General features: G+C 42.4%; 1 protein-coding gene across 3 annotated transcripts in view; it reads left to right on the top strand.

Moving 5' to 3' along the window:
- The window catches only part of LOC129853140 (retinoic acid receptor RXR-alpha-B-like), a 39412-nt gene extending 14653 nt beyond the window's left edge, over positions 1 to 24759 (top strand). Inside the window, exons 4-12 of one of the 3 annotated variants that reach the window (XM_055918867.1) lie at positions 9018 to 9180; positions 9346 to 9525; positions 17277 to 17446; positions 17749 to 17878; positions 18166 to 18298; positions 18796 to 18887; positions 21607 to 21712; positions 21853 to 22056; positions 22257 to 24759. In XM_055918867.1, coding sequence (XP_055774842.1) covers positions 9018 to 9180; positions 9346 to 9525; positions 17277 to 17446; positions 17749 to 17878; positions 18166 to 18298; positions 18796 to 18887; positions 21607 to 21712; positions 21853 to 22015 — 1137 coding nt within the window. In that variant the 3' untranslated portion in view covers positions 22016 to 22056; positions 22257 to 24759. Of the gene's footprint in view, positions 1 to 9017; positions 9181 to 9345; positions 9526 to 17276; positions 17447 to 17748; positions 17879 to 18165; positions 18299 to 18795; positions 18888 to 21606; positions 21765 to 21852 lie in introns of all 3 variants that reach the window. The other 2 variants (XM_055918868.1, XM_055918866.1) reach the window with 2 other exon arrangements.
- The last annotated feature ends 705 nt before the right edge of the window (positions 24760 to 25464 follow it).

The raw sequence follows: 25464 nt of genomic DNA, 5'->3' as shown, positions 1-25464 counted from the left end.
TAAAAAGGTTTGAATTGTTTCTCTAAGTCGAACAGAAATATTTTTACAGCCATTTTCCCAGCCGAATTGAGATTTCCAAAATGCGATGTGTCTCTTTAAGACCTTCTCTATAAAAGGCCCTTTGACTTGGGACCATAGGGACACGTCACAGGCCTTCGTCAGGCTGTAATGCGGAAGTGAGAATTGAAAGGAGTCGAATATCTCGTCCATGGACTGAATAACACACCTTCTTGTGAGACCTGCGCAGTTAAAAAAAATTTCCGGGCGCGAAGCATAATTTGGTCTCGGCTTCTGGAACAAGGTAGATAACGGTGAATATGATGTCTGACTACGATATTATTTGATACATGTCACAAAATCATCCTAAAGTATGTTTTTTCAATATACTTTAATTATATTATTGCAATTTATTCTGGACTTTAGATGTGATACGACGGAAGAATTTTTTGAAGAAACGCTGTGTAGCGCCGCAATGCTATCGTGCCTGCTAACCAAAGAGGGAAATAATTCGTTCTGGAACCCAACTAAAGACTCTACTGGACATTGGACCCCGTTACAACATTCTGATGGAATATCAACAAAGATAAGACCCAATTTGGGATGCTTTTTCATATATCTGTTGAGCTGTGCTGTGCTAAGTGGGCTAACTGTGCTAGGCTAGCGCTTGACCAATGCTAGTGCTGACTTATGCTAGCTTATGTTGTTAGCTAATATAACGATATATTGTGTTTTCGCTGTAAAACACTTCAAAAATCGGAAATGTTGGCTTTATTCACACGATATCTGTCTTTCATTAGTTATCCACCATATGTTTTTCTGAAATGTTTTATGAGGTGTAATTAGTAGCCGACGTTGGTGTATGTATTTTCTCTGGCTACTCCCGTCTGGATTCAGACTCTAGCTATGTGTTAGCATTTTTGGGTAGCATCAATGTAAAACTGATTTATAGCTAAAATATGCACTTTTTATGAACAAAACATAGATTTATTGTGTAACATGTTATATGACTGTCATCTGAGGTAGTTTTTTCTGGGCTCTTTAGGTTGGTTTTAGTTTATTTCGGTTGGCTTGTGCATGCTACTTGAATCATAATTCATACTTCATAATCATATCCATACGTGTCTGTCCACTTTTGTATTTGGTGGTGAGCTAACATAAATATATGTGGTGTTTTCTCTGTAAAACATTTAAAAAATCGGACATGTTGGCTGGATTGACAAGATGTTTATCTTTCAAATGCTGTATTGGACTTGTTAATGTGTAAAAGTTAAATATTAAAAAAAAATAGATTTTGAATTTCGCGCCCTGCAGCTGTTGTCATTGTCGTACCGAATTCGGGCTTGCAGCCCAAACAGGTTTTAAAGTACAGTACTGTTCTTTACTGTATTGAACTCTACTCGACTGTACAGTACTGAACTCTACTCTACTGTTCTGTACTCTACTGTACTGTACTGAACTCTGCTCTACTGTACTGTACTGAACTCTACTCTACTGTACTGTACTGAACTCTGCTCTACTGTACTGTACTGAACTCTACTCTACTGTACTGTACTGAACTCTGCTCTACTGTACTGTACTGAACTCTGCTCTACTGTACTGTACTCTACTGTACTGTACTGAACTCTACTCTACTGTACTGTACTGAACTCTGCTCTACTGTACTGTACTGAACTCTACTCTACTGTACTGTACTGAACTCTGCTCTACTGTACTGTACTGAACTCTACTCTACTGTACTGTACTGAACTCTGCTCTACTGTACTGTACTGAACTCTACTCTACTGTACTGTACTCTACTGTACTGTACTGAACTCTACTCTACTGTACTGTACTCTACTGTACTGTACTGAACTCTGCTCTACTGTACTGTATTTAACTGAACTCTACTCTACTGAACAATACTCTACAGTACTGTACTGTACTTAACGCTAGTCTACTCTACTGTACAGTACTGAACTCTAGTCTACTGTACTGTACTGTACTGAACTCTAGTCTGCTCTACTGTACAGTACTGAACTCTCGTCTACTGTACTGTACTGAACTCTAGTCTGCTCTACTGTACTGTGCTGTACTGAACTCTATTCTACTCTACTGTACAGTACTGAACTCTAGTCTACTGTACTGTACAGTACTGAACTCTAGTCTGCTCTACTGTACGGTACTGAACTCTAGTCTACTGTACTGTACAGTACTGAACTCTAGTCTGCTCTACTGTACTGTGCTGTACTGAACTCTATTCTACACTACTGTACAGTACTGAACTCTATTCTACTCTACTGTACAGTACTGAACTCTAGTCTACTGTACTGTACAGTACTGAACTCTAGTCTGCTCTACTGTACTGTGCTGTACTGAACTCTATTCTACTCTACTGTACAGTACTGAACTCTAGTCTACTGTACTGTACTGAACTCTAGTCTGCTCTACTGTACTGTGCTGTACTGAACTCTATTCTACTCTACTGTACAGTACTGAACTCTAGTCTACTGTACTGTACTGTACTGAACTCTAGTCTACTGTACTGTACTTAACTCTAGTCTACTGTACTGTACTGTATTTAACTCTATTCTACTCTACTGTACAGTACTGAACTCTAGTCTACTGTACTATACAGTACTGAACTCTAGTCTACTGTACTGTACTGAACTCTAGTCTACTGTACTGTACTTAACTCTAGTCTACTGTACTGTACTGTATTTAACTCTATTCTACGCTACTGTACAATGCTGAACTCTAGTCTACTGTACTGTACTTAACTCTAGTCTGCTCTACTGTACAGTACTGAACTCTAGTCTACTGTACTGTACTGAACTCTAGTCTGCTCTACTGTACTGTGCTGTACTGAACTCTATTCTACTCTACTGTACTGTACTGAACTGTAGTCTACCGTACTGTACTGAACTCTAGTCTACTGCACTGTACTGAACTCTAGTCTACTGTACTGAACTCTAGTCTACTGTACTGTACTTAACTCTAGTCTACTCTACTCTACTGTACTGTACTCTAAGGTACTCTAAGGTACAGTACTGTTCTTTACTGTTTTGAACTCTACTCTACTGTACTGAACTCTACTCTATTCTACTGAACTCTACTCTACTGTACTATACTCTACTGTACTATACTCTACTGTACTGTACTATACTCTACTGTACTGTACTCTGCAGAACTCTGCTCTACTGTACTGTATTTAACTGAACTCTACTGTACTGTACAGTACTGTACTTAACTCTAGTCTACTGTACTGGACTGTACTGTACTGAACTATACTTTAAAGTACGGTACTGTTCTTTACTGTATTGAACTCTACTCTACTCTACTGTATTTAACTTAACTCTACTGTACTGTACTGTACTGCACTTAACGCTAGTCTACTCTACTGTACTGTACAGTACTGAACTCTAGTCTACTGTATTGTACTGTACTGAACTCTAGTCTACTCTAATCTTGTGGGGCGGCAGGTAGCCTAGTGGTTAGAGCGTTGGGCCATTAACTGAAAGGTTGCTTGAATCCCTGAGTTGACAAGGTAAAATGTGTCGTTCTGCCGCTGAACAAGGCAGTTAACCCACTGTTCCCCGGTAGGCCGTCATTGTAAATAAGATTTTGTTCTTAATCAGACTTGCCTAGTTAAATAAAGGTAACATAAAAAAAATAGTTTTTTATTGAACTCTAGTCTACTCTACTGTACTCTACAGTACTGTACTTTACTCTACTGAACTAAACTTGACTGTTTTGAACTCTACTCTACTGTACTGTACTGTACTCTACTCTACAGTTCTGTACTCTACTACACTGTACTGTACTCTGGTCTACTGTACTGTACTCTACTGTACTGAACTGTTCTCTAATCGACTGTACTGCACTTTACTCAACTCTACTCCACTCTACTGTACTCTACAGTACTGTACTTTACTCTACTCTAGTCTACTCTACTGTACTTTACCTTACTTTATTCTACTATACTCTACTGCATTGTACTGTACTTTACTCTACTCTACTCTACTGTACTCTACAGTACTGCACTCTACTCTACTCTACATTACTGTACTTTAGTCTAGTCTACTCTACTCTACAGTACTGTACTATACTCTCCTGTACTTTACTCTAGTCTTCTTTACTGTACTGTAATGTACTGTAAATAAAAGGTTAAATACAAAATAAAATAAAATACTCTAGTCTTCTCTACTGTACTGTACATTACTGAACTATACTCTACAGTACTGTACTGGACTGAACTCTAGTCTACTGAACTCTACTGTACTCTACTCTACTGTACTCTACAGTACAGTGCTTTACACTACTCTAGCCTACTGTACTGTACTGTACTCTACTCTACATTGTGGTACTATGCTATAACTATGCTATAATCTATGCTATAATCTACTCTACCGTACTGTACTATACACTAGTCTACTCGTACTGTACAAAACTCTACTCTACTGTACTCATCTCTACTCTACTGAACTGTACTCTACTCTACCCTACTCCGCTGTACTGTACTGAACTGTACTCTTCTCGAGTCTACTCTACTGTACTGAACTAAACCCTAATCTACTTTTCTAAGACCCCTTTTCCATCTGTTTGACCAGAAATCAAAGCATTTGCTTATTCCTAATTTGCAGGATGGAAAATGGTCGAATCATTTATATATGCTTTAATAATTGAAAAAAGAAATACAGTTTAAGTCGGAAGTTTACATACACCTTAGCCAAATACATTTAAACTCAGTTTTTCACAATTCCTGAGATTTAATCCTGGTAAAAATTCCCTGTTTTAGATAAATTAGGATTACCACTTTATTTTAATAATGTGAAATGTCAGAATAATTGTAGAGAGAATGATTTATTTGAGCTTTTATTTATTTCATCACATTCCCAGTGGGTCAGAAGTTGACATACACTCAATTAGTATTTTGTAGCATTGCCTTTTAAACTGTTTAACTTGGGTCAAATGTTTCGGGTAGCCTTCCACAAGCTTCCCACAATAAGTTGGGTAAAATTTGGCCCATTCCTCCTGACAGAGCTGGTGTAACTGAGTCAGGTTTGTGGGCCTCCTTGCTCGCACACGCTTTTTCAGTTCTGCCCACACATTTTCTACAGGATTGAGGTCAGGGCTTTGTGATTGCCACTCCAATACCTTTACTTTGTTATCCTTGAGCCATTTTGCCATAACTTTGGAAGTATGCTTGCGGTCATTGTCCATTTGGAAGACCCATTTGCTACCAAGCTTTAACTTCCTGACTGATGTCTTGAGATGTTGCTACAATATATCCACATCATTTTCCATCCTCATGATGCCATCTAGTTTGTGAAGTGCACCAGTCCCTCCTGCAGCAATGCACCCCCACAACATGATGCTGCCATTCCCGTGCGTCACGGTTGGGATGGTGTTCTTCGGCTTGCAAGCATCCCCCTTTTTCCTCCAAACATAACAATGGTCATTATGGCCCAAAAGTTATATTTTTGTTTCATCAGACCAGAGGATATTTCTCCAAAAAGTACGATCTTTGTCCCCATGTGCAGTTGCAAACCGTAGTCTGGCTTTTTTTATGGCGGTTTTGGAGCAGTGGCTTCTTCCTTGCAGAGCGGCCTTTCAGGTTATGTCGATATAGGACTCGTTTTACTGTGGATATAGATACTTTTGTACCTGTATCCTCCAGTATCTTCACCAGGTCCTTTGCTGTAGTTCTGGGATTGATTTGCACTTTTCGCACCAAAGTACGTTCATCTCTAGGAGACAGAACGCATCTCCTTCTTGAGCGGTATGACGGCTGTGTTGTCCCATGGTGTTTATGCTTGCATACTATTGTTTGTACAGATGAACATGGTACCTGCAGGCATTTTGGAAATTGCTCCCAAGGATGAACCAGACTTGTGGAGGTCAACAATTTTTTTTCTGAGGTCTTGGCTGATTTCTTTTGATTTTCCCATGATGTCAAAGCAAAGAGGCACTGAGTTTGAAGGTAGGCCTTGAAATACATCCACAGGTACACCTCCAATTGACTCAAATTATGTCAGAAGCTTCTAAAACCATGACATAATTTTCTGGAATTTTCCAAGCTGTTTAAAGGCACAGTCAACTTAGTGTATGTAAACTTCTGACCCACTGGAATTGTGATGCAGTGAATTATAAGTGAAATAATCTGTCTGTAAACAATTGTTGGAAAAATTACTTGTGTCATACACAAAGTAGATGTCCTAACCAACTTGCCAAAACTATAGTTTGTTAACAAGAAATTTGTGGAGTGGTTCTAAAACGAGATTTAATGACTCCAACCTAAGTGTATGTAAACTTCTGACTTCAACTGTATATAGCCTCTTAGCTTCCATTTATCACCAATTTGTATGTGCCCATATATTAGTGCTCATGGAGTCTTTTACATGAAAACGCCCTTGTCACACTCCAACCCATTGTAACCATATTGTTTGGGGACATTGCCACTGCCACTGTACAATAAATCCCCAGCTCTTTTGTGCTTTGTGCTATAAAGAGCTCCCTTTGTTGCCTCCCTCTCACACACATCTTTTTTCTGTCACACCCACACACGCACACATGCATGTGCAAACACACGCATACACACACCAATTTACTCAAAATGTTATATGTAATAGTCACGGCGTTAAATTGTGATTTTTTTTAGGAATATGGTAGCCTAGTAGTTAGAGCGTTGGGTCAGTAACCGAAAGGTTGCTGGGTCGAATCCCTGAGCTGAAAAAAAAATCTGTTGTTCTGCACCTGAACAAGCAGTTAACCCCCTGTTCCCTGGTAGGCTGTCATTGTAAATAAGAATTTGTTCTTAACTGACTTACCTAGTTAAATAAAGTTTACACAATCAAAGAAAGGCCGTTTCTAAGACTATGTGCTTTATTGTTTGATTTCCTGTTATAAAAGGAAGCTACAAGCAAACATTGTGACAACCAACCCTGCGATGGGGCTGGTGGAGAGAGTGTGTTTGATGGCTTATAACTCCATGTAGGAATACGATGAGGATAAAAAGGACCCCATTTCAACCTAAAACATTGGTCTTTCTCCTAATATTGAAAATAGTCTTGTAAGATATAATGGTGCTGAGAAATACATACAAGAGTAAAATGTGTGACAACCAACCCCGGTCTCCTCTGAGTGTTTTATTTACTGTTATATTTACGTTTATCATCATATAATATCATATAGGCCTAATTGTATACATTTATGTGACATCTAAAGGACTCATTTAGATCCTCAACCATGGGGCTTTCCAACGGTATTGTCTACTCACTGCCACTAATATAACAAACCCTGTGGTTAATACAAATTGGAGCTGGTATGCATGGAAACAATGGACTTATTTTTTAGGGACATATATACAGTGTGTCCAATTTGGCTTCTAAATTGAGAGGGTGTGTATATTAAACCTGCAGATTTGGCCTTGTTGGCTTCCTTGTCAGCTAGTAAAGCGAGCTCTGTGGGACGTCTGGTCTCTATCTCATACAGACTCATTATCCCCGTCAGAGGCTTTGACCCCTGAGCCCATGGTATCACCTATGATTTGAGTCTGCCACATGAGTTGAATGCTCTTTATTTGCCACCTAAATGGGCTTAGCATGTCAGAGAGGAAACTAGCGACAGTTGAAAGCAGCAGCAGCTTGACCACGTGGTGTATGTCCAGAACTAAATTAGAACACTATAGTGGCCCATGGTGATCCCTCCTCTCCCAATGTGTGAAGGTGAAGTTAGAAACTTTCAGAGGAAGGATGAGTAGTTGTGTAATATAAACCACGAGCAGGGCTGTTGATCTGTCTTGTGATGAGGCATACACTCTAGTGTGTACAGGACAGTGAATTTAGAAAGACCCTGCGGTCCCAGTCTCAGCCTTTGGACGCATCTGAAATATACTGCATTATGGACCCTGGTCAAAGGTAGTGAGTGCACTGAATAGGGAATAGAGTTCCATTTCAGAGGCTGTCTCAGTCTACCTCCAACACTACACCAGAGGAGTTGGTTAACTAGCTTTTCCATGGCAGCCAGATGGAGAGTGACCGACATGTACAGATCTCTGACTTGGCCCCAGAAGACAACCTGGTCCATGTGGTCCATATGAAATAAACAGCAGACACGGTTTCAGTTTCTTTAACACTGAGCCTCTGCCGATGACCTTCTATCTACGTTTTCATTACATTTCCAGTGTATACACGCACAAACAAGGCACTTCAATTTTCTGTAGGAGTGAGGTCAGGGCTTTGTGATGGCCACTCCAATACCTTGACTTTGTTATCCTTGAGCCATTTTGCCACAACTTTGGAAGTATGCTTAGTCCCCATGTGCAGTTGCAAACCGTAATCTGGCTTTTTTTATGGCGGTTTTGGAGCAGTGGCTTCTTCCTTGCTGAGCGGCCTTTCAGGTTATGTCGATATAGGACTCGTTTTACTGTGAATATAGATACTTTTGTACCTGTATCCCCCAGCATCTTCACAAGGTCCTTCCACGCACAAACAAAGCACTTCAATATGTCCAACTTCTCCCCCAAAATCCAAGACATCCGAAAACAAATGTCCATATTTTGCATCTAAGGTCTAAGAGGAAGCCTGAATAAACCCTCATTACAAATATTTGAGTTGGCTTTATGTATGTGGTGGTTCTTTCTACCTGTTAGGGTTGGACTCAGCCAAAATAAGAACAACATATTCTCCAGTCTAAAATTAGGATGTTGGCAACGTGGGGATGCAATGTGAATCACCACAACACAGTTTTGTCTAAAGGGTGTCTGTCAATCACTGTGGTACAAGATCTCAAGACTGTGTGTGATTGCGTGTCGTGTGTGTGTGTGTGTGTGTGTGTGTGTGTGTGTGTGTGTGTGTGTGTGTGTGTGTGTGTGTGTGTGTGTGTGTGTGTGTGTGTGTGTGTGTGTGTGTGTGTGTGTGTGTGTGTGTGTGTGTGTGTGTGTGTGTGTGTGTGTGTGCGAGAATGAGAGAGATGAGCGTCTTTGTCTCCACTTTGACAGTCTAATCCTCTTGTCTCTTCTCTTTGTTGTTTGTTTCTAGCTCAGCTTCCCAGTGATCTCCAGTGGCAGCAGCATTATCAGCACAGAGGACATCAAACCCCCACTGGGCCGAAACAGAGTGCTAAAGATTCCTGCTCAGCCCACATGCACCTGTCTCTCCCTTAACAAACACATCTGTGCCATCTGTGGAGACCGCGCCTCAGGTCAGCACCCCAAACGTCCCCACGACAGCCCCACAACATCTCCCTGATCCCCAATACAGGGCCCTACAGGCTGGGGGGTCCCTCATCTAAAGATGCGGATCACTGTCATTCTACTGTACAAGCATGAAGGGAAGAACTAAACCGTTGTATGTATTGTTCTGGCAGGTAAACACTATGGAGTATATAGCTGTGAAGGTTGCAAGGGCTTCTTCAAGAGAACAGTGAGGAAAGAGCTGATGTATACCTGTCGAGACAACAAGGACTGTCTGATTGACAAGCGCCAACGCAACCGATGTCAGTACTGCCGCTACCAGAAGTGTCTGGCCATGGGCATGAAGAGAGAAGGTATGCTCCAGGAAATTACCTGAAAGAGTGAGCACAGACAGACACTCATGTGAAACCAACGTCAGCGTGCTGCTTTGCTTCCTCCAATGTCCCTGTACCCTCGCAAACACACGTGACTGACTTCCTCCACTGTCCCTGTCCCCTCGCAAACACACGTGACTGACTTCCTCCACTGTCCATGTCCCCTCGCAAACACACGTGACTGACTTCCTCCACAATGTACCAACCAAAAGTGTATCCTACGAAGCAGGTTTGAGGAGTTAGCGAGGTAGCATTGGTCAACTCTGAGTTCAACTCGGGATAACCAGTCATGTACATTTTTGTCAGGTAGATGTCTATGGCAACGAATCCTTAAGAACTAACTTGATCCAGGGAAGGCTAACTCAGGGCTAACTCCATTTATCCTGAATGAAGTGTCTGAACCACAGGTTGAGGACCAATGAAATCAGATTCCCTCCCTCTCGCAAAGATTGCGACATCATCCCCTTCATTTGAGGAAGAAGACTGATTAAATATTTTATTAATCAAATGCGTTTTTGTGTGTTAAAAATGTTTAAAAAGTGACTTGCCCATGGATTGATGTTTCAGCATTGTCTCAATGAAGAGTTTGGCATTCGACTAGCCATGCGCAGTTACAAGCCTGCTAGAGTTCGCAGCAGGCGGATGAGCAATATCCACGTCATACAGATGAAGCTTGAGCTGGACAAGATTCCGGCGCCGACCGAGATGGCCGCCTCGCTTCGCGTTCCTTTGAAAATATGCAGTATTGTGTTTTTTTATGTGTTATTCCTTACATTGGTACCCCAGGTAATCTTAGGTTTCATTACATACAGGTGAGAGGAACTACTGAATATAAGAGCAACGTCAACTCACCACCGTTACAACCAGGAATATGACTTTCCCGAAACGGATCCAGTGTTTTGCCTTCCACCCAATACAATGGATCTGATCCCAGCCGGCGACCCTATGCGACGCCGTAAAAGGGGCAAACGTAGCGGTCTCCTGGTCAGGCTTCGGAGACGGGCACATCGCGCTCCACTCCCTAGCACACTACTCGCCAATGTACAGTCTCTTGACAATAAGGTTGATGAAATCCGAGCAAGGGTAACATTCCAGAGAGACATTCCAGAGAGATTGTAACGTTCTCTGCTTCACGGAAACATGGCTAACTCAAGAGACGCTAACGGAGTCGGTGCAGCCAGCTGGTTTCTTCACGCATCGCGCCGACAGAAGCATACATCTTTCTGGTAAGAAGAGGGGCGGGGGTGTATGTCCTATGATTAACGAGACGTGGTGTGATCATAACAACATACAGGAACTCAAGTCATTCTGTTCACCTGATCTAGAATTCCTCACAATCAAATGTCGACCGCATTATCTACCAAGGGAATTCTCTTCGATTATAATCACAGCCGTATATATTCCCCCCCAAGCAGACACATCGATGGCCCTGAACCAACTTTATCTGACTCTTTGTAAACTGGAAACCACACACCCTGAGGCTGCATTCATCGTAGCTGGGGATTTTAACAAGGCTAATCTGAAAACAAAACTCCCTAAATTCTATCAGCATATCGATTGTGCTACCAGGGCTGGTAAAACCTTGGATCATTGTTATACTAACTTCCACGACGCATATAAGGCCCTCCCCCGCCCTCCTTTCGGAAAAGCTGACCACGACTCCATTTTGTTGCTTCCAGCCTACAAACAGAAACTAAAACAACAAGCTCCCTCGCTCAGGTCTGTTCAACGCTGGTCCGACCAATCTGATTCCACGCTTCAAGACTGCTTCGATCACGCGGATTGGGATATGTTCCGCATTGCGTCCAACAACAATATTGACGAATACGCTGTTTCGGTGAGCGAGTTCATTAGAAAGTGCATTGACGATGTTGTACCCACAGCAACGATTAAAACATTCCCAAACCAGAAACCGTGGATTGACGGCAGCATTCGCGTGAAACTGAAAGCGCGAACCACTGCTTTTAACCAGGGCAAGGTGACCGGAAACATGACCGAATACAAACAGTGTAGCTATTCTCTCCGCAAGGCAATCAAACAAGCTAAGTCCCAGTATAGAGACAAAATAGAGTCGCAATTCAACAGCTCAGACACAAGAGGTATGTGGCAGGGTCTACAGTCAATCACGGATTACAAAAAGAAAACCAGCCCCGTCGCGGACCAGGATGTCTTGCTCCCAGACACGCTAACAAAACCTGCGGGCTCTCCTTCACTGCATCCGAGGTGAGTAAAACATTTAAACTTGTTAAGGCTGCAGGCCCAGACGGCATTCCCAGCCGCGTCCTCAGAGCATGCGCAGACCAGCTGGCTGGTGTGTTTACGGACATATTCAATCAATCCTTATCCCAGTCTGCTGTTCCCACATGCTTCAAGAGGGCCACCATTGTTCCTGTTCCCAAGAAAGCTAAGGTAACTGAGCTAAACGACTACCGCCCCGTAGCACTCACTTCCGTCATCATGAAGTGCTTTGAGAGACTAGTCAAGGACCATATCACCTCCACCCTACCGGACACCCTAGACCAGGGGTGTCAAAGTCAAATGGACGGAGGGCCAAATAAAAAATTTAGCTACAAGCCGAGGGCCGGACTGTTCGAATGTTCATTGAAAAATTTTTAAATGACGCATATAGTCTAGTGAACCTAATTGAACCTACTGAAAACCTAACAAATATATTCCAATATGATCAGATAAATAAAGCAATATTTTCTTATGGCTCTGTCAGTAATCTTTAATTTTCAACAGACACAAAAGACAAATTTCCTTTATATAAAAATCCCCATAACATGAACATTAAATGAAAGAAACCGGTATTCAAGGCACCATCAGTAGCCTATATTTTCTATTTTAGCAAAAGTGGGCTAAATTTACTTCAAAGAAAAAAACAATAATAGCAATTTTCTATCATCCACTCAACTGAAATATTTTTAAAATATAATTGGATTGAAATACAATAAAATAAAGTGCAAAAATCTATTAATCAAAAACAACACTTTGTTTAAGGAGAAGTAACATGCAGTGAAAACAAATATTAAACTTTAACTTTTAAACTTGAACTGAGTAAAAACTCTAAATATGTGATTGCACAGTAATGTTCACTTGTTTGAGGTTGAGGGTGATACTTGGTGGTGTCCCATCTTTTCCACAAGTTCATCAATGTTCGGGGTAAGGCTCTGAGCTGAGGAAATCCTCAGAATTGAGTGGAGGTGTTCAGCAGTAAGTCGACTTCTGTGTGATGTTTTGTTCAGGTTCATCAAAGAAAACAGTTGTTCACACAGGTATGTGCTGCCAAACATAGACAACGTTTGAGCAGCCTGGATGCGCAGCTGGGGCATTGTGTCGGGGAGGAAACGGGCGAACTCCGCAGCACCCACTGCCGCATATTTTGCCCTCAGTGCATCATTGCATTGGAGGTCAATCAACTCCATTTGGAGGTTTGGTGGTGAGCTTTCCACGTCAACAGCAAATGGGTTACCGAGCAGTTCCAACCTGCTTTTTTGTGCTTCAAAGTCAGCAAATCGGCGTCGAAAGTCAGCGGCAAGCATACCTATTTTATCAGCCAACTGTGCGCTCGGGAACGCACTGGTAGAGAGCTTCTCTTTCATGGTCTGGCAGCTGGGAAAGTGGCTCAAATTTTCTTTCCGCATCTGCGTCTCCCACAGAGTCAGTTTGGTTTTAAATGCCTTCACTGTACTGTACATATCAGAGATGACATGATCCCGACCCTGCAGCTGCAAGTTCATTGCATTCAGATGACTCGTAATGTCACACAGAAAAGCCATTTCACACAGAAACATTTCTTCTCGGAGTTGTGTTGTGTCTTTCCCTTTGCTGTCCAAGAACAGACAAATCTCCTCACGAAGCTCGAAACATCTTTGAAGCACCTTTCCCTGGCTTAGCCATCGCACCTCTGTGTGATAAGGCAAATCACCATGCTCCGTTTCTAACTCCGTCAGAAATGCCTTGAACTGGCGGTGATTCAAACCTTTGGCTCTGATAAAGTTAACTGTGCGCGTGATGATGCTCATTACATGCTCCATTTTCAAGGCTTTACCGCACAACGCTTCCTGGTGTATGATACAATGATAAGCTGTCAGCTCACCTGTCGCGTTTTCCTCTTGCATCTTTTCCCGTATCTTCGCCACCAGTCCGCTCCTGTGTCCACACATCGCAGGTGCTCCGTCGGTTGTCAAACCCACGAGTTTTTCCCAAGGCAGCTCCATCTCATTTACACATCTTGACACCTCTTCATACAAATCATGCCCCGTAGTTGTGCCATGCATAGGACGTAAAGCCAAAAACTCCTCTGTCACGCTTAGGCTGGAGTCCACTCCGCGGATGAAAATTGACAACTGGGCAATGTCAGAAATGTCGGTGCTCTCATCCACAGCCAAGGAATATGCAATGAAATCTTTTCCCTTTTTCACAAGCTGCTCTTTTAGATTGATGGACAACTGGTCTACTCTCTCGGCAATGGTGTTTCTGCTCAGACTCACATTTAAAAAGAGTTGCCTTTTTTCTGGGCAAACTTCGTCACAAACTTTAATCATGCAGTTTTTGATGAAATCCCCCTCCGTAAATGGCCGGGCTGATTTAGCGATCTCTTCTGCCAAAATAAAACTGGCCTTGACAGCAGCCTGGCCTTGTGATTTGGCTTTTTTGAACAGAGCCTGTCGAGATTTGAGGCCTCGTTTTAATTCCTCTGCCTTTTGTAGCCTTTGTTCCATGTCCATATTCTTGTTTTTGTCCGCGTGTTTCGTTTCATAATGTCGTCTCAGATTATACTCTTTCAGTACCGCCACACTTTCTCCACACAGAAGACACACAGGTTTTCCAGCTACCTCCGTGAACATATACTCCGACTCCCACCTTGTTTGAAACCCCCGGTTCTCAGTGTCCACCTTCCGTTTTGCCATTTTTGATGGGTATCTGAAAGTTAATTTTACTGTGATGCTGACGACTGCTGTGCCAATAAATATTGAAATGAAGCAGCCTACTGCTCGGTGCGTCACCGTTGCATTGTGGGAAATGTAGTATTGGTGCGTGTAAAAGATCTGCGGGCTGCCGGCTTGCTGCGGTCTGCGGGCCGGTTCTAATAATAAATCAAGATCATCCCAGGGGCCGTAAAAAACCTTCTCGCGGGCCGGATGTGGCCCGCGGGCCTTGACTCTGACATATGTGCCCTAGACCCACTCCAATTTGCTTAACGACCCAATAGGTCCACAGACAACGCAATCGCAACCACACTGCACACTGCCCTAACCCATCTGGACAAGAGGAATACCTATGTGAGAATGCTGTTCATTGACTACAGCTCAGCATTTAACACCATAGTACCCTCCAAACTCGTCATCAAGCTCGAGACCCTGGGTCTCGACCCCGCCCTGTGCAACTGGGTCCTGGACTTCCTGACGGGCCGCCCCCAGGTGGTAAGGGTAGGTAACAACATCTCCACCCCGCTGATCCTCAACACTGGGGCCCCACAAGGGTGCGTTCTGAGCCCTCTCCTGTACTCCCTGTTCACCCACGACTGCGTGGCCATGCACGCCTCCAACTCAATCATCAAGTTTGCGGATGACACTACAGTGGTAGGCTTGATTACCAACAACGACGAGACGGCCTACAGGGAGGAGGTGAGGGCCCTCGGAGTGTGGTGTCAGGAAAATAACCTCACACTCAACGTCAACAAAACAAAGGAGATGATTGTGGACTTCAGGAAACAGCAGAGGGAGCACCCCCCTATCCACATCGATGGGACAGTAGTGGAGAAGGTGGATAGTTTTAAGTTCCTCGATGTACACATCACGGACAAACTGAATTGGTCCACCCACACAGACAGCGTTGTGAAGAAGGCGCAGCAGCGCCTCTTCAACCTCAGGAGGCTGAAGAAATTCGGCTTGTCACCAAAAGCACTCACACACTTCTACAGATGCACAATCGAGAGCATCCTGTCGGGCTGTATCACCACCTGGTACGGCAACTGCTCCGCCCACAACCGTAAGGCTCTCCAGAGGGTAGTGAGGTCTGCACAACACATCACCTGTGGCAAACTACCTGCCCTCCAGGACACCTACACCACCCGATGTCACAGGAAGGCCATAAACATCATCAAGGACAACAACCACCCGAGCCACTGCCTGTTCACCCCGCTTTCATCCAGAAGGCGAGGTCAGTACAGGTGCATCAAAGCAGGGACCGAGAGACTGAAAAACAGCTTCTATCTCAAGGCCATCAGACTGTTAAACAGCCACCACTAACATTTAGCGGCCGCTGCCAACATACTGACTCAACTCCAGCCACTTTAATAATGGGAATTGATGGAAATTATGTAAAAATGTACCACTAGCCACTTTAAACAATGCCACTTAATATAATGTTTACATACCCTACATTACTCATCTCATATGTATATGTATATACTGTACTCTATATCATCTACTGCATCTTGCCATCTTTATGTAATACATGTATCACTAGCCACTTTAAACTATGCCACTTTATGTTTACATACCCTTTATTACTCATCTCATATGTATATACTGTACTCTATACCATCTACTGCATCTTGCCTATGCCGTTCTGTACCATCACTCATTCATATATCTTTATGTACATATTCTTTATCCCTTTACACTTGTGTGTATAAGGTAGTAGTTGTGGAATTGTTAGGTTAGATTACTTGTTGGTTATTACTGCATTGTCAGAACTAGAAGCACAAGCATTTCGCTACACTCGCATTTACTTCTGCTAACCATGTGTATGTGACAAATAAAATTGGATTTGATTTGATTTGGACTATGAAGCTAACGGAAGCTAATTAGCTTTAGAAAACCCTGAGTAGATTTAGCTTTCTCCATAGGATACTCCTCTGCTGTGCTACCGAATAGGAACCCACCACGCACGCACGCACGCACGCACGCACACACACACACACACACACACACACACACAGCATACTTTATAGGGTACACCATCTTTCAGCACAGCGTCTAGGGTACACCATCTGTCACCGCGGTGTCTAGGATACAGCATTTGTTACCACGGTGTCTAGGATACAGCCTCTGTCACCGTGGTGTCAAGGGTACAGCATTTGTCACCGCGGTGTCTAGGCTACAGCCTCTGTCACCGTGGTGTCAAGGGTACACCATCTGTCACCGCGGTGTCTAGGATACAGCATTTGTCACCGCGGTGTCTAGGATACAGCCTCTGTCACCGTGGTGTCAAGGGTACAGCCTCTGTCACCGCAGTGTCTAGGATACAGCCTCTGTCACCGCAGTGTCTAGGATACAGCCTCTGTCACCGCAGTGTCTAGGATACAGCGTCTGTTACCACGGTGTCTGGGGTTCAGCGTCTGTCAGCACAGTTCCTGTATCTACCCTCAGGGCATGGCTGGTGAAGAAATTATCTCTCGTTTTGGAATACGGACGCTTTCCCTGCTTATTGTACTGTTTATAATGTTTGGTGTTTAATTGGATCTTAGCCAATAGTTTCATATACTGAGCCACCACTGATTAACACTTTGGTTCCTCTGTAAACAAAATATAACTTTTAAAGCTTACTGAACCCTTCATAAACTCTTCATGAGGCCATTCATATCAAATGTCATGCTATAAAAGGAGATCTTCACCTTGGTGGAGTAGGCTAAGAGCATTCCCCACTTCTCTGAGATGGCCCTGGACAGTGTTTTATGGGGCTGGCTATAACAGAAGCTACATTCAATGCTTTCACCCCAGCTGTGCAGGACGAGCGCCAGAGAGCTAAGGAGAGGCGCGAGAGTGAGGCGGACTCGTTAGGTTGTGCTAATGAGGACATGCCTGTGGAGAGGATAGAGGAGGCAGAGCTCGCCGTGGAGCCAAAGACCAAGACATACATCAAGGGGAGCCTGGGCGTGCCCACCAACTCAGTGAGTTCACTGCACACTATATAACGTATTACTGATCACTTACTATAGAGACTCTATGACTATATAGTAGCATACACTGTATATCACATACTGGAAAACAACCTCATTCCCCCATCTTATGCTAACTGCCTAGGGGGGAGGTATAGCTGAGACACAAGCTGAATGTTCTTCAAATTTGCTTTAGAAACCTCCACAGAAAAGTCCCCTTGGTAGAGGCCATATTTAACTCAAGCTCGTTGTATCCCTCCAGCTCAGGTCTCTGATGAACTCTTGACCCCCTGACTTCCACTCTGTCTCCCCAGCCCAATGACCCTGTGACCAATATATGCCAGGCAACAGACAAGCAGCTCTTTACCTTGGTGGAGTGGGCCAAGATGATCCCCCACTTCTCAGAGCTGGCCCTGGACGACCAGGTCATCCTCCTAAGAGCAGGTATCGTCTGATCTCATCTGCTGTGGTCAAACCTGTAAGGGGAAATAATTTATCCAAACTGAGCAGCTCTGACAACTGGGATTTACTCGACTTTTACTTGATGTCCCACCATTTACCAAGGCCATATTCATTAGGCTCCAAACGGACCTGAACAAGGAGGGGATGTTTGAACTTATCCAACAAGAAATGCTCATTTACATTTTCCATTGGAAAATGTTTTGTAACGTTTCCCATTGCATGCCTTAATGAATACGACCCAGTTAGAGGTGTCCCTCTCTACCCCTCAGGGTGGAATGAGCTCCTCATAGCTTCTTTCTCCCATCGCTCCATCACTGTGAACGACAGCATTCTGCTGGCAAACGGACTCCAAGTGCATCGCAACAGCGCCCACACTGCAGGGGTGGGGGCCATCTTTGACAGGTAAACACTAACAGCCTGGCTCACAGATCCTCATCATCACAGTTAGTCCATTCATTGGTACCATTGGATACTTGAATAATCTACCATAGTGGATTGAGTACTATCATATAATTACAGTTAAAGTAAGATTTAAAGTGTAACTGTTAACAAACCCAATTTTACTCAAAACTCCTGATAAATATTCCATGGGTTTTTCAAGCTCATTACATGCTCATTGCTCATTGCCTTATTATCACAAAATCTGGCCTAATTATTCTTGCATGCTTTCGAATCCAAATCTTTTGAGAAGGTTTGATGTAGGATCATGAATATTTCCCTCAGATTTCATCTGACATGCAACATTTTGTGCATTTGTGATGCTTGCAGAGTGATGAATTAATCTATGAATATTTTGTCTCTGAAGAGTTGTTGGGGCCATGAATTCTAAACAGCGATACATCCAAGGCTATCAGAGGAATGTTGTCAGTATATTAAAGTAGCTTGTTTTACTTGCACAGAGTGCTGACTGAGCTGGTGTCTAAAATGCGAGACATGCAGATGGACAAATCTGAGTTAGGGTGCCTTCGAGCCATCGTTCTCTTCAACCCAGGTAGGTCTACTGTACCTCACACACTCCGTCCCGGATAGCAACTCATCAAGCTGTACTGTACATGAATGGGACAAAGACTGTTATTTCAAGCCTATTCTTAGTCAAGGTTGCTTTGTGTTGTTTACATACAGTAGTAATACTGATATAGTATATACCTGTTCAATGCATATTCATTTGTAAATGTGAAGAGGAGGAATTTGAAGACAGTATGACTTGTGTTACAGAGCACTATATAAAATATATAAAGACCTATATAAAATGAGGTGAATAGAGCAAGGTTATATTTAATGTTAATTCACCACACCAACATCCTAGTATAAACCAGGCTCTCTCTAATACAAATTCAGTAGCCTTGTGTGTGTGTGTGTGTGTGTGTGTGTGTGTGTGTGTGTGTGTGTGTGTGTGTGTCTGTGTGTGTGTGTGTGTCTGTGTGTGTGTGTGTGTGTGTGTTATATGAAGTTAATGCCTGGTCTCTGTTTAACACATTTGAATCAGGTTGTTAAGAGGAATAGATTTTGATGGCCTACTTTCCAAATGTAGTGTGTTATGTAAAGCCTGAACCATTTTAATGTTTTGCTTTCCTCCTAAACTATCAACAATACAGTGCATTCGGGAAGTATTCAGATCACTTGACTTTTTCCACATTTTGTTACGTTACAGCCTTAGTCTGAAATGGATTTAACAACTGTTTTTCCTCTTCAATCTACACACAATACCCCATAATGACAAACTGAAAGCAGGTTTTTAGACATTGTTGCAAATATATTAAAAATAAAGAAATACCATATTTACATAAGTATTCAGACAATTTGATATGAGACTCGAAATTGAACTCAGGTACTGTTTCCATTGATCATCTACAATCAAGTTTCTACAACTTGATTGGAGTCCACCTTTCGTGAATTCAATTGATTGGACATGATTTGGAAAGGCACACACCTGTCTATATAAGGTCCCAGAGTTGCCAGTGCATGTCAGAGCAAAAACTAAGTGATTAGGTTGAAGGAATTGTCCGTAGAGCTTCGAGACAGGATTGTGTCGAGGCACACATCTGGGAAAGGGTACCAAAACATTTCTGCAGCATTGGAGGTCCCCACGAACACAGCGACCTCCATCATTCTTAAATGGAAGAAGTTTGGAACCACCAAGACTCTTCTTAGAGCTGGCCATCCGGCCAAACTGAGCAATCGGGGGAGAAAGGCCTTGGTCGGGGAGGTGACCAAGAACTCGATGGTCACTCTGACAGAGCACCAGAGTTCCTCTGTGGAGATGGGAGAACCTTCCAGAAGGACAACCATCTTTGCAGCACTCCACCAATCGGGCCTTTATGGTAGAGCGGCCAGATGGAAGCCACTCCTCAGTAAAAGGCACATGACAGCCCGCTTGTGAGTTTGCCAAAAGGTACCTAAAGGACTCTCAAACCATGAGAAACAAGATTCTCTGGTCTGATGAAACCAAGATTGAACTCTTTGGCCTGAATGCCAAGTGTCACGTCTGTAGGAAACCTGGCACCATCCCTACGGGGAAGCATGGTGGTGGCAGCATCATGCTGTGGGGATGTTTTTCCAGCTGCAGGGACTGGGAGACTAGTTAGGATCGTGGGAAAGATGAACGGAGCAAAGTACAGAGATACTTGATGAAAATCTGCTCCAGAGCGCTCAGGACCTCAGACTGGGGCGAAGGTTCACCTTCCAACAGGACAACTACCCTAAACACACAGCCAAGACAACGCAGGAGTGGCTTCGGGACAAGTCTCTGAATGCCCTTGAGTGGCCCAGCCAGAGCCCGGACTTGAAATCGATCGATCATCTCTGGAGAGACCTGAAAATAGCTGTGCAGTGACGCTCCCCATCCAACCTGACAGAGCTTAAGAGAAGAATGGGAGAAACTCCCCAAATACAGTTGTGCCAAGCTTGTAGCGTCATACCCAAGAATACTCGAGGCTGTAATCGCTGCCAAAGGTGCTTCAAAAAAGTACTGAGTAAAGGGTCTGAATACTTATGTAAATGGGATATTTAAGTTGATTATTTCTTATAAATGTACACAAATAAAAAAAATAAAAAAAACATTTTTGCTATGTCATTATAGGGTGTTGTGTGTAGATTGGTGAGGTAATCCATTTTAGAATAAGGCTGTCACGTAACAATGTGGGAACAGTAATGGGGTCTGAATACTTTCCCATTGCACTGTATAGGCCATCATTAGTATGTGTGTGTGAAAGGCAACCGTTTTCTAATATACTGTATTCAGTTCGGTACTTAAGACTTGATCTCATGGACTTACACCTCAAATGGTTTGGATTAATAGAAGCAGAAGCCTATATTAACTCCGTTTAGTTGCTGTGATGAATTCATTTATAGGCCATTGTCAAACGAACATCTTCAGTTTAAATTTTCTTGCTGGTTTCTCTGTACATAAGACTGTTCATAAGTCTGATAATATTTGCCTTCAAAGTCCACGTTATTGACCTCAAACGCTACACGCTCAGTGTGCTTATTGACAACAGAACCTTAAAGCTAATATCAGTTTGGAAAGTTAACCATTGTTTGGGTTGGACCAGTACAGTGTTAAGTAGTTTACTACTGCCCTCTCCTGGGCAGACATTTCTATTACACAGGAGTTTTAATGTGTGTTGTGTGTTGGTCAAAAAGTGATATGGAACACAGAGTTGGTTTCCTTGTCACCAGTAACACGTTCTGTTTTGTTTCCATATGTGTAGACTCCAAAGGCTTGTCAAACCCAGGGGAGGTTGAGACTCTCAGAGAAGGGGTGTATGCTTCACTGGAGGCATACTGTAAACACAAATACCCCGACCAACCAGGAAGGTACTGGTCATTGTTTGGTCATCACCAAATATTTGATGAACCTACTTCTACGGTACTTAGTGACTTATGTCATTTCATCCAGATGTATAATAGTTTTGTTATCATCATAGTCACTCTTTACATGTTCTTGTCTTTTACAGATTTGCCAAACTGTTACTTCGATTGCCAGCCCTACGTTCCATTGGCCTCAAGTTTCTCGAGCACCTGTTCTTCTTCAAACTGATAGGGGATACACCCGTTGACACATTCCTCACGGAAATGTTGGAAGCTCCACACCAAATGACGAAACAGCACTGCAGTTAAAGACTGTCTGTCCAATACTTGCCTCAAAACGAAGAGAACTGGTAATTTGCCTGATTGACAGACTAAGTTTGAACACAAGAACTAGTGGACAGCAAACCTATGGCTTTGTTTAATGTACAGTAGGTGTATTTATCATAGTTTTGTGTCAAAGAGAAATGTCTTGAAGATAAGGGCCAGAGTCTGCAACAACTCAAAGCATGAGACCTTTTTCACAATGAATGATAATGTCTTCTCGCTTCAGATTCAACACTGAACATTGTCATAACTGATCAAGACTCCGTGCCACAAACCAGCGACCTCATCATCCTCCTGCCTTAGACAGGTCTACCTCTTGTAGTCATTCTCATATTCTGTGATAATAACAACATGATCCGGCAAAACTCATTGTCTAGGATTATCTCCTGTTAAACATGTAACCCCCACCTCAGTCTCTCGTAGTTGGTCTTCTCCTCCTCAACGAGCATGTTCTCATGTGACTATATACGGCAGACATGAGGGTAATGCATTTTTAACTGGAACCCCTTGACAGGGAAAATGGTTCAGGTAACTTCAGCTCAAAACCAAAGGTATTTTTTCTACTCCTAGCACTTAACTTTGTCAAGCAGAGAATGGCTCCAGTCAGTAGCTCACTGTGAGGACAGAGGAGGCTGATGGGAGGAGCTATAGGAGGACGGGCTCATTGTAATGGCTGGAATGAAATAAATGGAATGGTATCAAACACATCAACCATATGGAAACCTCATGTTTGACTCCGTTCCATTTATTCCATTCTATTATAATGAGCCCATCCTCCTATAGCTCATCTCACCAGCCTCCACTGTATGACTAGCATGCAAATGTAGTGGGGAGGATCAATAAAGGGGTCAGTCTTCACTAATGATAATTCACATATCAACATGTAGTGCTCTTTTCTGTATTGCTATGGGGGTTTTATGCTGCTGCTGTTTGCTTTGTGTCGGTATTTCCAAAGAGTAGCAGTGGTAAACATCTTCCAATGTATAGAATGATGCGTCGGTGTGTAGGTCAGTGTTTCCCAACACCAGTTCACGAGTACCCCCAACAGCAAACATTTTTGTTGTAGCCCCAGACAAACTCACCTGATTCAACTCATTGATGGCCTGATGATTCGTTGACAAGTAGAATCAGGTGTGCTTGTTTGGGGCAACAACAATGTTTACTGGTAGGGGTACTGGAGGAATGGAGTTGGGAAACCCTGGTGTAGGGGACTGTCTGTAAGTGACTCTCTGTAGTGTCTGAGAGATATAATACACACATAAGGTCTCTGCCGCCAACTGGTGCATCACACAAAAGTAATGCAACTGTCCAAGTACATTAGGACATGAGAAGATAGCAGTGTTGTAATTACTCATTGCTACAATGTGTTACAATGTTACTTACAGCAGTAACCCTATCCATAACTCCTAAACCTAACCAATCCTATCGTACATTATTCAAGTGTAATACTGGGTAAGTGCAATACTTGTTAGACTGTAATACCAGGAATAATTACACTGTGATAAGGGCACTGAAATTTAAATTCTAACCCACATTTCCCAGCCCATGTATAACAGAAGACAGACAAGAGAATAATGATTGATGAGATCAAAAGATGGCAGAGAATTTTTAAGAATTGTTTCAGTCAGAAGTACAATATTCAGGTAGAGCAGCCAGGAATATTTTTGGAACCTCAGATTTACTTTAATTGTATTTATTTTAACCTTTATTTGATCAGGGAGTCCTACTGAGACCAAGAGCCCTGAATAACAGAAATTCAAAAATTCAAGCAGAAAGAAAATACAGTTATAAAAAACTGTTCATTTAAAAATGAAATAACCACCAATAAATGAACAATAGCAGCTAACATAGCCTGCATCTCGTTCAACCACGTTTTTTAAAGCAGATCTATTAGTTCGTATTTTAGCGTCATCATTGCTTACTGAGCCACTCAGGACTAGTGTATTTAGGATGAACAATAATCTTGTTTTGTTTTCCTAATTTAAAACATGGCAACATGTCGTTTAAAGGGGCAATCTACATCCATTTTTGGTATTTAAAGATAATGATATATAGCCATTGAATATTGAAGAATATAGGTTATGAAGGTGTCATGAGCTCAGTTCAACTGTCTTACTCCACCAAACTGTTGTTTACTGGGAAGTAAACCAAGAACAAATGTAGTTCAAAGGGATGTTTAATGATTTATTTATTCACTGTCTTTATTTGACCTGTTCTGTTTAGAGAGCATGTATTACTGGCTTACCTGAGCAGAAAACTCGCTGCAGACCTGGCTACATTTACACATGCTGCTCTAGGCCAGTTATAGCTGATGTCACATTTTGCAATGCACCCATTCAACCCAATGCACCCATGATGTCCATTCCCCAATGATGTGTAGTTTTAAATCATGTGTTTGCCATGTCTTGTACAACTTGTTTGTTTTTATAATATAATACAAATATTAATGGTGTTAGCTATAAAGGTGGCAAGGTGTGAATACACTATTCTGATGGCCTTTTCTGCCTGTGCAAATAGGAAGTTTATCATCAGCTTGTACTTCACTGTTACTTATTAAAGGCCTGGAAGCTTTTCAATAGTAAAACTTTTCTTATGATACTTATTTAAACAGAGGACCCAATCATGTGTAGGGTACAGCCTCTGTCAGCACAGTGTCTAGGGTACACTGTTTAAATAAGTATCATATGAAATGTTTTTCTATTGAAAAGCTACATGCTAACTATCTGTAATATGCTATGTGTATGTGTGATGCCGGAGGGCAATATGTAAACTGTTATGTTACATGCATACCTCTAGAGGGAGACATTGCTGTTTTGCAAAGTAAGTGGCATTGACAAAACTAGTACAGGAGGAGCATAGTGAATTGGGGGGATATCACAGCCAAGACAGCCAAAGACGTGGCACATTTTTAATAAGGTATATCCTGCTTTTCCCAAAGCTCAAAGCACTAATACCTCTACCCCTAATTATTACTGATTGAATGTGACATTAATATTTCTGCAAAACTCCTTGTTTTTTTTTGCTGATCATAAGTTACTGGTGTTGGCAGTCCAATAAGCAGTTCTGCCAGTTCTGGTAGTCTGGATTGAATTTAAAGGTAATGTTAAACATGGCTCAGTCTCACTCAGGTTGAAGTGATGTGTGTTGACATGACTAATCATCTCCAGTGGACTATTTGTCTCCGTTGCCCAAAGAAAAAGGTAATTAGTGTTATTTTTAAGTTGATAAGGCTGTTATGAAATAGTGATTGGGGAAGAGGCAAAGCATCTTTGCAGAACAATGTTGTCAAAGACACCTAACTGTGACTTTGGTCAGCTCACTTAATATGAGTGAGAATGTTCAGCCAGAGTACATCTCAAAGTCAAGCATTTTGTTTGAGAGGACGACTAAAGACATTTTCTCACATTTCTAGTACAGTAGTTTGTATTGTTTTT

This window comes from Salvelinus fontinalis, chromosome 4, assembly GCF_029448725.1.
Source record: "Salvelinus fontinalis isolate EN_2023a chromosome 4, ASM2944872v1, whole genome shotgun sequence".
NCBI classification, from domain to species: Eukaryota; Metazoa; Chordata; class Actinopteri; order Salmoniformes; family Salmonidae; genus Salvelinus; species Salvelinus fontinalis.
The sequence above is the reverse complement of the archived record's forward strand: the minus strand, read 5'-3'. Positions and strand labels throughout refer to the sequence as shown.